The sequence below is a fragment of the Phascolarctos cinereus genome, unplaced genomic scaffold (assembly GCF_003287225.1).
Source record: "Phascolarctos cinereus isolate Bilbo 61053 unplaced genomic scaffold, phaCin_HiC Scaffold_2;HRSCAF=192, whole genome shotgun sequence".
NCBI lineage: Eukaryota > Metazoa > Chordata > Mammalia > Diprotodontia > Phascolarctidae > Phascolarctos > Phascolarctos cinereus.
The window spans coordinates 102,782,520-102,797,100 of record NW_027555625.1 but is presented as its reverse complement, the minus strand read 5'-3'; the positions used below and the strand labels follow the sequence as shown (position 1 = coordinate 102,797,100).

Here is a 14,581-nt window from a genome sequence, read left to right as displayed (position 1 = left end):
CCTGTGGGAAAGTCCTTTCTGTTCTCAGTATCACCACTTACAAGAAGAAAGGGACCCTTTTCAATCCATCAGTTCCCTTCTTGGGAAAACGATGCAGAAACCAAGAATGAAAAAAGGGCTCTTTAGTCAAGCAGTTAGGTAGAGTGGCAAGCACTGCAGTTTGAGGTCATGGGATTCTAATCTCAGCTCCACTGACTAGCCATGTGACAATGGACAAATAAACCACTCATCTTCCATGGATCCATTTCCCCCTCAGTAAAGTGAAGAAGTTGGACTAGAATTTTAAGTACTATTTCAGGCCTACTGTGATGATTTGTGGATTCTCTTCTGCTCACCTGGATAGGGAGAGTTGGCTACATTTAAAAATCACATTCCATGTTCAATATACGTTTCTTTCACTGAGTATTTTCAGTGATTCTTCCAACATGACCTCTTAACATTCACTTCTAATAATGAGCCAGACTTCTACTTAAGGTCCTTCCCTCCAATGGCATTGAGGTGAAACTGGGTTTTGAAAGTATGAGGATAAATTTAGGCAGGAACTACCAAGCTGGAAAGCTTTGCATACAGAGCCCAGTGACAGACTATATGTCCTATTCAAGGACTAAACCTACTTAAGTCTGGAGAGGCTTAGCTACCAGGTGATGGTTTCTTTTAGCCATAGCAACTCACGAAAAGACATGTACTTAAGGGGATACTATTAGCACTGGTAGGAGGATTCCCAGTTTTGAAAGCATAGCTCTTTAAAAATATTTAAATACTGGGTAGGATGGGTAAGGGGCACTTTATGTAGGCAACTAACAACTTTCTGCAAAATAAACCATTACCTAACTGGCCTACTGGGGACAGTAGGGATAAAACAGCAAAATTACTTATGGGGATGAGAAGGAATAATACACCAGTCCTTCGATTTTGGATTTCAGTATTGATGACTTGTCATACACTAAAATGGCTTCATGAATAGTTTATTCAAAAATCTTCACAGTACTGTAAATCATTGTTATATTCACTGAAAGATACAGCCTGACTATCAGAGAAAAACAACTTATCAATACACTCTGGATATTTATACGGGTAAAGCAGATCAAACATTTCTAATATTTGCAAGTTCATCTCACAGCTCAGCTTTGGTAAATTAAGTGCCAAATCTTTGGACATTTTGTTACAAAGCTGTACCAACTTTATTCTTCTCTTTGCTTTCATGAGGACAATTTCAAAGCAAGAACATCATTCCACCTCCCTCTACTTGCCCCACCCCCAAAAAACTTTCAAAAACACAAACCTTGCCTCACTGTAATAGCCTCATTGCTCTTTCTAGCTTTGCAATGTCCTATCTGATTTTAAATCAGTGACGAAGGAAAACAACAAAAAACCCCAAACAAAAAACTATCCACTGCGTTAGTTTTAAAAGCATTTAATGACATAGCATATATTTAACAGATAGGGTAAAAGTTGAGAGGTACAGGTCAAACAGTTGAGTGCCGGGCCCAAAACCACTCTGGCCTGAGGCAGGCCCAGTCTCCAAAAGTTCATTCCTATTAAATGTCATTTTGATTGTGCAGTAAGATGAAATTTTGTCATTACAATAGTTACAGTGACAGAGAAATGCACACTATGTATCAAATAGCAAGGTAATGTAGCAAAATTATAACACAGTGCCGCAGCTCACAAGCAAGGAACCAGCTCAGTAACATGACTTTGTCCAGTAAATGCTTCGGTTTCACTTTTACACTTATCAATGATTTAAAGGGTTTATTATACATCTAATTTTATTATACTTTGTACTAGAATTATCTCAAACATACAATATAATGTATTTCAGCAAAAAAAAAATTGAAATTACAGATTATTTAAAACAGTTATCATCAGTTTGCTATTCCTTCTTGTACACCGACATTCTTAACTGTCACACTGGATGCAGAAAAGCCACACGTGGGTGTTAGTAAGTGATGCCAGGGTACAGGTGGTTTGGTCTGCAAAGTTAATGTAGAGTTGTACTCTTGTTACAGCTGATATAATAATACATACTATCTGTTTCATAAAGGTTAGAGCCATCGTAGGGGAGTTTCTAATATTCAAGACTCAAGATAACCACCATTAAGTAAATGGGAGTGAATGTGTCAGAAAATCGGTACGTCTGTCTCTGGTGTGCACAGTAAATTCTGTTTTGAAAGCACCGCTGCCTTGCATACCAATAGCACTAGAGGGGGGGTTATTTCCAAGACAGCCTCACAAAATTGAGGAACAGTTTAAATATTAAGATCTAATCTATATTAACTTCATTAAAAAAAAAAACATGGTCTCTCCTCTCATAAAAGAAAGCTGCCCAATGTGCCTCATTACTTTTATAACATGAAAGGAATTTTGTTTTGTTTTGTTTTTTCAGAAATTCTCTATAAATAAAAAAAAATTCAATCACATTGAGGAACATTAGGCACAGAGAGTGAATGTATTGGTTCTGAGCTTGCATGCTGGAATTTCACTGAAAAGGTAAGAGAAGTACAGGATGGAGAGGTGGGAGTTCATTTCTTTTTTCCAAAAAGGCTAAACCGCTTTTCTTTGTCTTTCTCTTTGTCTTTCTCCCGCTTGCCAGGACTAGATTCGCTGGTGATCGTAACACTGGCTGGCAAGGTCTGGGCGCGGCTGGACGCTGGAGTGCTCTGGGTACTTGCAGATATGTCACCTTTGTCAGAGGAGATGGCGGAAGTGATGGCCTGGATCCATGAACTCATTTCCTCCTGGACAAAGAGGATGTCACAAGAAAGGCATCAGAATAAGGGACTTAGTCAGTGGCATGGGATACTTTCTAATTCTGTGCCTTAAAAAATGGATTCTGCCATCAAGGGCTTTAGACTCTTCTTTCCTCTAAAGGGAGTGGATGGGAAGAAGGGTGGTATGAGTTTTAACTTTAGTACTATTCACAGTAATCCAGGCATAGCTCAAACTCCATTTAAGCTGAATTCTGGGTACAGGGGCCAAAGGGATAAACTGGTCAAGTGAAGGCTAGAAAGGACCCTTGTTGGAAAGCTTTTGTATTCCACTTCCCACTCTTTCCTCCAAAAAAAATTTTGAAAGAAAGAAGAGAAGGGGAGAGTATATGCATTTGCATGTTCATTTCTGCTACTCTAACGAGGGAGAGGAGGGGAGGGGAGGGAGAGGAGGGGAGGGGAGGGAGGGAAGTGAAGGAAAGGAAGGAAGAAAGGAAGAAAGGAAGAAAGGAAGAAAGGAAGAAAGAAAGAAAGAAAGAAAGAAAGAAAGAAAGAAAGAAAGAAAGAAAGAAAGAAAGAAAGAAAGAAAGAAAGAAAGAAAGAAAGAAAGAAAGAAGGAAGGAAGAAAGAAAGAAAGAAAGAAAGAAAGAAAGAAAGAAAGAAAGAAAGAAAGAAAGAAAGAAAGGAAGGAAGAAAGGAAGGAAGGAAAGGAAGGAAGGAAGGAAGGAAGGAAGAGAAAGAAAGATGGGAGGAAGAGAAAGAAAGATGGGAGGAAGGAAGGAAGGAAGGAAGGAAGGGAGAAAGAAAGATGGGAGGAAGAAAAGAAAGATGGGAGGGAAGGAAGGAAGGAAGGAAGGAAGGAAGGAAGGAAGGAAGGAAGGAAGGAAGGAAGGAAGGAAGGAAGGAAAGATCTCTCCCTCATTATGTTGTTTTCTTATCAACTGGCTCCTGAAAGGCTCTGCTGAAAGCAGGCTCCATTTCCTTTAGCTTCTCCTAGAGAAATAGGGAACTAAAATAATTTAATATTAGCCATGAAGAAGAATAAAGTAAAAGGAAATCTGTTTTCAGTCTCTTGTCTGGATTGTGACTAGTCATTTCAGAATGGCTTACAACCAACTGTCTTCTCGCAAATGGTTCTTTTGAATTAATAAATCATAGGAACTTACATCATCTTTGGCTTGGAAGAGGTACTCATTGCCATCATTTAGTCTAAAATTTAAAGAAAAAAGAAAGCTAGGAGTTAAATTTTAGAAATTTAAATATACATATCAATCCATATGTAAAAATATGGATAGCTCTCTAAAGGAGTCCAACTGGTGATATTAACTCATGTAGGAAAAGAATGAAAGCCCATAAGGACTTTGTTCCATATGCTGTGTTCCATAGTACTCAGTGCCCTTGCCCTTTTTGGATAGCTTAGAAGTCAGGGAATTTAGCTAGGGGAATCTCTAAACATCTTTAAGTCTGCTATAGGCTAGTTTGTTGCCTATCACAAAAATCTTTTTTGGATGCTCACCTAATGACTGAGGTAAAAAACCCCCAAATTGTTTTTTAAAAAATAAGTCTTTATTTTTTGTAGCTACATCTACAACATTTTGTTGCTGTATCTTATACCTTAGTTTATATCTCCCATTTTTAAAAGTGGGAAAGCAAGGTGGTGCAGTAGATAGAGAGCCAGGATTGGAGTCGGCAAGACTCATCTTCCTGAGTTCAAATCTGGCTTCAGACACACTAGCTGTTTGATCCTGGGTCAGTCACTTAACCCTCTTTGCCTCAGTTTCCAATTCCATAAAATGAGCTGCAGAAGGAAAGGGCAAACCACTGCGGTATCTTTGCCAAGAAAAACCTCAAATGGAATCACAAAGACTCAGACACAACTGGAAAATAACTGAACAACAAGAATTTTTAAAATTCACTGACAGAAAGTCATACTTAGGAGACTTCGACCCTTTCCCTCAGTCTAACAGACAACATACAGTTAATGGATTAACTCTCTGTAGCAAATCATCTGAACTACTAAATCATCTGCTGCATAGCAACAGCTGGATCATTTTTTTCTTGCAAGTCTCACAGGTAACCAGGCCTAATTTTTGCCCCAAACTCCGGAATATTAGGACAATGACATTTAGACTCCATTTAGAAAAGGCCATTTGCACTTTTTGAGCACCTATTATGAATTAATTATGCTTTAAGCAATATAAACCAATTAAACATCTTCAAAAATGATTTGTGTCTTGAGTACTTAGCACAGTGCCTGGCTTGTGGTCTGACTGAAGAGCTCTAATTGTTAAAGAGTCTTCCTTTATACTAAAGCTAAAATTGATCTCTCCATTACTGCGTCCCACAGATTCTAATTCTCAAGAGAGTATGCCAAATAACGTAGGCTATGCCGTTACAGTGAAGGGCTTTGCTGGGTTGTTCTGAGGGAAGGGGAGATTTCGGATCCTTTTTGGCATCTTGTTTCAGATCTTGGCAAACAGTGAGTTGGACAGTGAGCTTTCTCTAAGGCCAAGTAGAAGAAGCCCTATCTCTCTCTGATATGATAACCCTTCAAATTGCAAAGACAGATGACCCCCCCTTCCTCCTCCAATCTCTTCCCATTTCTTCCCATTACCAACCATGAGTGCCAGGGATGAAACTGTAAGAGCTACCCAAGGCTAGGTCCATGAATGTACATACGTGGGTTTTTTTTTTTTGGGGGGGGTGAGGGGGTGGAGATGGGGGAGGGCAGGAAGGAAGATCCTGATAGTCTTCTAAAATGACCAATTTCCGTCCCCTTTAGACTTGCTATTTCATTGGTCCAGGGGGGCTTCTGGGTAAAGGTGTTCCCTCTACCAATGCAGATCTGCAACTATCCCTACAACTTACGGTATTAGAAAGTTGCCTGTGGCACTTGTATATTGTGGCATTTGGATAGAGAGGGAGGGGCATGGTAAGGATCTGAGATTTTAATCTGTGTGGGAACTCCCCGGTGTGAAAATTCCCTTCCATTTATTCATAATTTATAGTCTCAGAGTTGCCTGGGGGAACTGAAAGGTTCCATTATTTGCCCAGGGTCATCATACGGCCAGTATGTGTCAGAGTCAGGACTCAAATTCAGGATTTCCTGAATCATTGCCCCTCAACAGCCACTAGGAATTTAAAATTGATAAGAGGGTATGACACAGACCAAGCAAGAAGAACCCAGCTGGATTCCACCAAGAAAGGTTCGTTAAGCCTTAAGGCTAAGTGTTTTGAGGGAACAGGGAGAATGTAGGAGATCCCGTTGGAGAGGGAACGTTCTGTCCACCCAGTGCCTGCTCCATGAGTACAAGGCAGAAAGGAGCCAAAGAGCCAAATGGTCTCCGTTCTTCCTTCCAGTTCTTTTTTTTTTTTTAAGTTGCGTGTCCAATTCATTGATTTGGTCTCTTTTGTGGATGAAAGTGTTTAGACTCCAAACTCAAACTCTAAGATATAAATTTTACCCCAAGGACTGTAGCTTTTTCCTTCCAAAGGAAGCAAAGCCCGTCCCAAGTCTCCAAAGATGAAGTATTCATTTCTCCATATCAATAGGGATTCATAAATCACTTTGAAAACTCTCATCCCTTTAAATGCACCACACCCATGTACAGTCTGTGACTTCTTGCTATTGGCTCCATTTATACACGAAAAAAACCTCACCAAAAATACACACAAAACAATAGCCCTTCTCAGGCTCTGCCCTCGAAATTTTCTTTTTCTTCATCTTCATCACAGCAGATAGATTTTCTATCATTCAAAAGTCGAACTTTTGAGCTAGGACCCATTGTGAAGCGAGGAGTGTTTGGTTCTGTGAAACAGTGAGAGTTGAACTCCGAAGGTTCTAGAAGTAGTTGGGGATAAAAGTTACAAGAGCCAATTTTGGGAAGGGAGAAGACAGCCTGACAGGTGCCAAAAGCCATTTCCTGTTTATCTCTCTCGGGCTGTGATGAGTCATTCGAATTACAGAAGAAAGCTGGAAAGGTCTTTAGCAATCATCTAGTTTAACATCCCACTGCACGTAGAAAAGCACTATAATATTTCCGACAGAAGGGTCATCAAGCTTCTGCTTGAATACCTTTACTGACAGGGAATTCACTGCCTAGTACGGCAGCCTATTCCATTTTTTAAAAAATTCTAATGGCTAGAAAATGATTTCCCAAGGTGAATCACAATCTGCCTCTCTCTGACTGACTCAGATCTATCGGTTCTAGCTGAGCTACAATCAACAAGCCAATTCATCTTCAAATGACAGTCATTCAAATATATCTGAAGACAGCTGCTCAGTCCCGATGACAAACAGCCTTCACTTCTTCATTCCTTACAGGAGATGATTTCGATACTTTTCACCATCCTGGACATGCTTTCTCTTGTCGATGTCCCCTTAAAAATCCAGCCCCCAACAGTTTCTTATTCTTAATATAACTTGAAAATGAGTTAGCTCTTTAAACCCTGCTCTTTTTACATAAACTACCAAGGTGGGGCTTTCCCCTTTTACTCGAGCATTGACTTTTTTTAGGCCCTAAATGTAGGACATAACATTTATTTCTATTGAATTTTATATCATTCAGGGCCTTGCACACTGTGGAAGCATATTAGATATTTGCTGAATTAGTTCTGGCCCATTCTTCTAGCCTGTCAGGTTGAACTATACTTTGTAGTTTTCTATCATCTCCAAATTTTATAAGTACTTTTATGTCACCTTGGTCAAAGATTTAAAAAACAACTGAACAAAATTGGACCATGGATAGAAGACTGTGGCACGCCACTTAGAGACATTCCTTTTCCCTTCCAGAATGTCATCATTCTGATTAACTCAACATCACAGGTTTTTCCCTTTTGTTCTGTTTCTTCTTTCACAACATTACTAATGTGGAAATATGTTATTGCACATGTATAACCTATATCAGATTTCTTGCCATCTTGGGGAAGGGAAGGGGAGAGAGAAAAATTTGTAACTCAAAACCTTTCAAAAAAAATGAATGCTGAAAATTGTCTTTCACATGTAATTGGAAAAAATAAAATACTATTAAATTAAAAAAAAAACCAACATCTCAACATCACTGGATATGATTTTCAACAAGTTATTAATTCAGAAATGTAGTAGATGTAGGACTTACATTTCACTATGTTGCTTACAAGGTTATATACCATGAGAGATTTTGCCAACAGTCAAGCTGAAATCTATACACACTATACCTGTCATTCCTCTGATATGCCAATCTAATAACCCTCTCAAAAAACAATACAAAGTTACTTTGACATGACTTGATTCTATGTGAACTAAAGGTGTCTCTACTTTCTCAAAGTTTCCAAATCATTTGCTCCCATCTAGACAACTTTTTTTCCACAACTAAAAGGGACATCAGAAGCCATCTTATCAAACCCACTTCTTTGACAGCTGGAAAAACCGAGACTGAGAAATGTTAAGTGATCAGCCTAGTGAAAATGACACAGTGAATCAGTGATAGCTGGGACCTGAACCTAGGTCTCATGATTCCTAGGCCAGGATTCCGTCAACACAGAGGAAAATGGTTTTGAAAGAATGCGAAATAGGAATTAGAAAGTAGTTTTGAAAGAATGTGAAATATGAATATTCCACATTAGGGGTTTGGATAATGTAGGTCTCAGCTTATAAAATAATCTGAACCCCAACCGCCCTCCACCACCCACCATTTAGGACTCAACAGAAATACTGGGAAACCTAAAAACTAAGCCAAAATGAGGTTAGCCTAACAACAGTGTGTTGTTTTCCACTTTACTGAAGATGAAAAAAACTCACGTGAAAAGTGAGGTCATTTATAGATGTTGTCTGGAAGAAATCAACTCCAAAGCCAAGAGCACAACCCCTAGCTGGGCGGAGGCATCCAGACATTTGTGTGCCTCACTCACCTTAGCTTGAATACGTGTTTTTTCTTCTTATAGTCAACTGCAACTTCACAAGATGCTTCTTTCAAACTCACAGGGATCTCGCTGTGGTAGGGAATACCAGAACCAGCGGCCTTCGAGTCTTTGTAGAAGCCCATCTCTTGGTTGTTGATCACACAGTAGACGTTGTGCCACGACCTAAGCAATCACAGAGAGGAAGGGCAACTTGGTGCAATCAACTTCTCTTAGTAAAGAGCCCCAGATTGGGCTAAGGTAAAAACAGCCTTCACAGAAGGCCCAGGTGACAAGGTTACAAGTTAGCCAGCCACCCAAGGAAGCCAGGGAGCATGGATGGGCTACTTTAACACAGTGGGAAAACCGAACTACAGCACAAGTCCTAGAGTGGAAACCTGAGTTCTCTGCCATAGGGAACACTGTTACGGAGAGAAAACTGTCAGAGGCCAAGGAAGCCTCTATTACAAAACCACTGTTTTGTCCTCTGAATAAACATCCTTCCTCCCCCGCCCCCGCAACCTCCCAACGCCTGACTCTCCTTGTTGGGGCCTGTAGTTATGGGGAAGGAGCAGCAAGTCAGCTGGCTACACCAGGGCACCTTCATAAATTTGTGTAAGAGGAAAGTGGAAGCTGAAACACCCCCACTCCCACCCTGGCCAAATATTCAGTTCAGAATACCACTGAATAAGTTAGCAACCTAAACCCATGCCCAGTTTCCAACCCTAGCACCATCTTTTTCATGTTATTAAATAGGGAGATAACCAGACATTCTGCTCTGACCTCAGTAGTTACCAGTATAGGCCCCTTGTGACTCTGTCCTTACCTGCTTGAAGCTTTCTTATTGTGAGCCTCCCATTCATGCTTCCGATTCAAGAAGCCTTCCATCTGAGCTGACGGGGTCTCCTGGGTTTTGGCTGGTAAGGTAGCTGCTGTTTGGGCCTGGATGGAAGTCTTGGCTTTGCGATCTGAAGTGGGGGAGGGGATGGGGCTGGATTCTTTCGAACTCGTTCTCTGCTCTGTAGCTCCATTGACCATTTCACTTGTTTCCACAGTTTCTGCCATCTAGGGACAGTGGAAAGACCATTCAGCTAACCCTGAACCATGTTGGGGAGGACTTAAACGCTAACTGACTTTGTACAATGTGGCTGTGTATAAACTTCTTGGACAGACTGAGATAGTACAGTAAAACCCTTTCACATCCCACAAAGCCAACTAAACACCAAAGACATTAGAAGGTACGGAACAGATTAATACCCACCCATTTTATAGGGAAATGGAAGAAGCTAAATGTCAGTATGAGTTTTACTGCACTTTGCTCTTCTGATTAATCCATTTTCTCTAATATAACAACCCAATTCAATAACTCCATTTCTATTACTGGTTACTCGAAACAAAGGACAACAGGAACAGTCACGCTTATTATATATATGAGAGATCGAGGATGTTATACAGCAGCCACCTCACAACCAGGGACACCAGCAGAAAGTTTTAAGTTTAAGTGAAAGGCATTCACAAACATGTCAGCGAACAAGCCTGTCAGAAGTACACAGAAGCATTCCCCCCAAGGAAGAAATGAGAAAACCTAGAGCTCCTAAAAATACTCCTTGGCCCACCTCCCTCCCTCTTTGCCCATCCCACCACACATCATCAAAACATGCAGAAATTAGGATGACACCATGCAATTCATGTCCACCATCTCAGTTAGGTTTTGGATCTTAAAGCTTGGGGGGAGGGAGGGAAGAAGAAGGCAAGTCAACATCCATTTAAGCACGTCTGCCAGCACTGTATAGTAAGTGGGCTGTATTTGTTGTTAAAGGTACTGGAAAAAGCCAACCACAGTCACTCAACACCACACAGCTATTTACCCCCAAACAAAGACAGAACCATGGCCTTCCCCATCACTTGCTTTGTTGATCGCGTTGCCTTGCTGCACTGAGATCGAGATAGCCTAGAGAGCAGCCCAGTTTCCAGCGGCTCTGACTCATCACGCTGGAGACGTCTTCAGGAGCCGTTCCTCCACAAGCTCAATTAAATTGTAACCCTGACGGCTTTCAGCTTTGGAAATGCAGTATGGTCTTGGTTCATTATCATTCTCAGCCTGTGTACCATTAACTGTGGACCATTAACCGTAGCAGCTTCCCGGCTTGTATAACCAGGGCGTGGGATTAGCAAGTTACTAAAGCTGGGTGTTGCTAACGCTTTAGTGGATTACAAACATCCTGCACCCCTTTTACGTAGACAAACATGGAGATTGTAAATGGCACACTAATTAGACACCCGCTCCCTGCACTGCTGTCCTGAACCAGTACTGCCCCCAAAGAAATGGCAACAGCCTCCACAGAAAGAATGGCAAACTGGCCACCTCTGAGACAACATGTCAGACCTGACAATTGTCAAAGACAGATTTTCCTCTTATACCTCATCGGAAGGACTGGGACTACAAAGATGGGATAGTAAGTGATATCCAACCAAACCATTTAGAATATTGGCTGGCTGAAATCCCAGGAAAGATGGAAGAATCATAAATTCTACTTCATTTCAGGGCCCTGGATTTAAGTCCAGGTTAGACTAAGCTTCCATAAAATTCCATTTCCTCAATTTTGTCAAACTAGACCAGGGTTAAGATGGGAGTAGATACTATGTAATTTAATGATTCTAGTAATCACTTTCACAAGGTTCAAAAAAGAAAGCAGATAATTAGACTCTAAAGTAAGGGGTGTGGGTATACATGATGGCTTATCCTGGCCCAAAATAAGCCTCATACGTACCTATTTGCTTATAAGTAATCAGGCCACCTATGAATGTTTGTTTGGTCTATTCTACATCTCTCTTTTTAAATGGTGGTGAAGGCAAAAGAAATAAAAAAAAATATCTGAGCCAAAAAAAATTTAAATAGTGGCCACTTAATTTCTAGTGACTTTTAAATTTAATAAATCCATTGGCCTATGAAACTGCACACAATTTATAGTGGAAAATATAATGAGTTTATGGGCTTTAAGGCTGGTGTAGTAAAGACCTGGAGGACACATGGTTAGTATGTGTGAAAAAAAAAAAAGTTTTAAAAAAATTTCCTGCTGCAGGTTTTAAGTGGAGATTGCTGGCTATAGTATTGATCTGATTTGCAATATTGACCTAATTATTCTAATAATGAACTAAATGGACATAAGTTTTGTGAACAGGACTGCAAAATATTTGGGAGGCAAACTTCTAGTTGCTAAGGAAATGAAAACCTTTTCTGAGGAGATTTCTGCAGCAAAAATTTTTCTTTTGAGATATTAGAGGGAAAGAGAAAACCCCAACACCAGTATGCACAAGGATAAATTAATATGTATGCAAATGAATGATCCAGGAAAACAGGAAGGGAAAAAAGGAGCAAAATGAATTTTAATGAAAATGTGCTTTAAGCATGCCAACAGACAACACGCCACTGAAGACAAACATTAAAAGCAAATCATAGCGTTATGATAAAACAATGGACACATGAATACATTTTCCCTTATTGCTTCTCTTAGCAATTAGTTGAGAGTGTTTAAGTGGTCGGGTGTATCTGAGGTATTTAAATCACGACTGTGAACATGACTACAACATATGTTGACAACTAGTAACATGACAAGAAACACCCCACTGATTTTCAAAGTGCATGAAGCAACATTGTTTTCAAGTTCATTAACTTGAGTCTCTGTACCATAAATCAAAGAATAAAATGGCTTATTTTCAAATACAAGTCAATTGTTGCATTTTTTTTCCTGGCAAGGTACAATTTTAAAGTATAAACAACAAAAAAAGAAGGCAAAAGATTGCCAGAAGATTTTAGCACTCCTTTTTGTGGATTTTTTTTGTTTTGAATATAAAAAGAAAAATTAGATATTTAATCCCAATTATATAAATTTTAACATATATATATGGAAACATCATATATATATATACACATACATATATATCAATGACATGCATATTATGATTTAGAGCCAGAAAAGACATTTCAAGCTCCCTATTTTCCTAAATCTGAAGCAACAGCTTAATATTGATAGTAATGTGTTTTTAAGGCAAAGAGACCCAACAGTGGTGCACGCTGCCCCCAGAACATATGGAGCTATGTATATATCTATAGGCCCATCTACAGTCACCAGTAAATAGATATGTACATAGAGAGACACAGAAAAACAAACAAGATGCTATATGATGTTATCCTGACAAAAGAAAAAAAACATGCATCATGAAATGAAAAGACAAATCAGACTTTAACAACTTGCAGCGATCATCTATCAACTCATGTTTCTGATCCCACTAACATCTCCAACCCTGGAAATCAGTATGTTTCTCACAGCATGAGATGGATGACTACAGAAAAACTCTTCTTTAACCTGCTTTTCCTTTATGAGAAACAAGATTCTAGTTTTTTCATAACTTGTGGCCTAAAAAATGCCATTCTAAAACGTTCTCTCTGGAGAGGGTATAACTAAATCGTGATAAGAACATGGAAATGAAATAAAGCATGTGAATATGAAAAACTGCCAAGTCTGTTACACAGGATATACAGGAAAAGTTCTTGTAAATATGCTAATGATCTAGGAGAAGAGCTTACTTCTAAAATCAATAAGCTTTTAAAATGATCCCTTAATTTTAGGCCAATCGAATTTAACGTTCAAGTTAAAGAACCAACATGGCTTTGATTCCATCTGTTTGAAAATTTAAACACAGTGATGCTCCAAAGTTATTACCTGAAGGAGGCCTGAAAACTAAGACAGGATTTCGAGATAAATATAAGGCAAAGGTCTCTGAGCCATCAATAGCTGCACTCACAGCAAAGGACTGCCTTGCCTGGGGATGAGAGCTGGGGGAAGGCAGCAGCACTTAGCACTCACTGCATCATTTACTGCAGGAAGAAACTGGATTTCTGAATGACTAAATGAAAAACACACTGCTCTCGTAAAAAAAAAAAAGGCTCTAGTCATATTCTGGAATTGACCTGGGGGTGGAGTATGGTAGGTGGGGTAATCTCAAACAGAACTTCTGAGACTGTCTACAATTTGAAAATAAAATCATTTTCTGATCACATCCGACTCTTATTTATTTTCATCTTCATCCTTCTTGGAATGTTACATAACTAAAGTTTTAGTTTTTTTCATTTTAGTAGCCAAAATCCCCTTCCCATAACACAGTCATCTACCAGCCATCACTAAGTTCTTCTGCATCTAATACTTTCAGCCTGGTTAATAGCTCATTTATAATGTGGCCTATATATAGTACAGTACTGCAACCTGTTAGTATAACTGGATGCGTCATACCTGTCAGATTCTAGTTTTCTTCTCCATTATGGTGTAATTTCATTAAATTTCAATTACTCATGTAAGGGATGTTTTAGCTGTAAAAATCTCAATAAAATAAGAAGCTCACAATAAATAACATAAAATAAATGTCTCTTTAAGGCAACTGAGCATCCATCAGTTAAAAGACTCAAATAAACATGGTTTAAATGCAAACACATATATAACCGAGGCTATTAATTAAATAAAATTCAACAATGTGGATGAAATGGAAGCAAAAAGATCAAACCAAGAGTATTGGAAAGAGTGGAATTCTTTACAAAAGGTTCTGAGTTTCACAGTCCAGACCACGGCTGGTCACTGGCTGTCCGTCTGCTATTAAAGTTTTTGTAGTTTTGGTAGGTTTGAGATCGGTAACTAACCCGTGGAGATCCCTGTTCGGCAGGCAAACCATTTTGGGAAACTTGTTCTCCTTTTGAAGCATCCCTATTGAATGAAAGAAAAAAAGATATGGATGTAAAATGTGGGAAAGTGATAGAGGAAAGAGAAAAGAAAAAGGAAAATCATTTTGCTTTCAAAATTCTCTTCTTTAAAAACATAGATGATGCATTTAGAAATAACAAAATCATGAGAATATATGGGATCATTAAAGATTCAGAGCTACAAGGGATCTCAGACATTATCCAGTCTCAATATCAGATGCAGATTTAGAGCTGTAACTGACGT

General features: G+C 39.3%; 1 protein-coding gene across 4 annotated transcripts in view; it reads right to left on the bottom strand.

Moving 5' to 3' along the window:
• Positions 1–1,398: 1,398 nt before the first annotated feature.
• SPTBN1 (spectrin beta, non-erythrocytic 1) overlaps positions 1,399–14,581 on the bottom strand; it is a 273,410-nt gene continuing 260,227 nt past the window's right edge. For all 4 annotated transcript variants that reach the window (XM_020996260.2, XM_020996262.2, XM_020996261.2 and 1 more), the window contains 5 exons: positions 14,278–14,341; positions 9,412–9,650; positions 8,598–8,771; positions 3,875–3,917; positions 1,399–2,738 (listed from right to left, as the gene is read on the bottom strand). In XM_020996260.2, the coding sequence (XP_020851919.1) occupies positions 2,523–2,738; positions 3,875–3,917; positions 8,598–8,771; positions 9,412–9,650; positions 14,278–14,341 (736 nt within the window). In that variant the 3' untranslated portion in view covers positions 1,399–2,522. The remainder of the gene's footprint in view (positions 2,739–3,874; positions 3,918–8,597; positions 8,772–9,411; positions 9,651–14,277; positions 14,342–14,581) is intronic.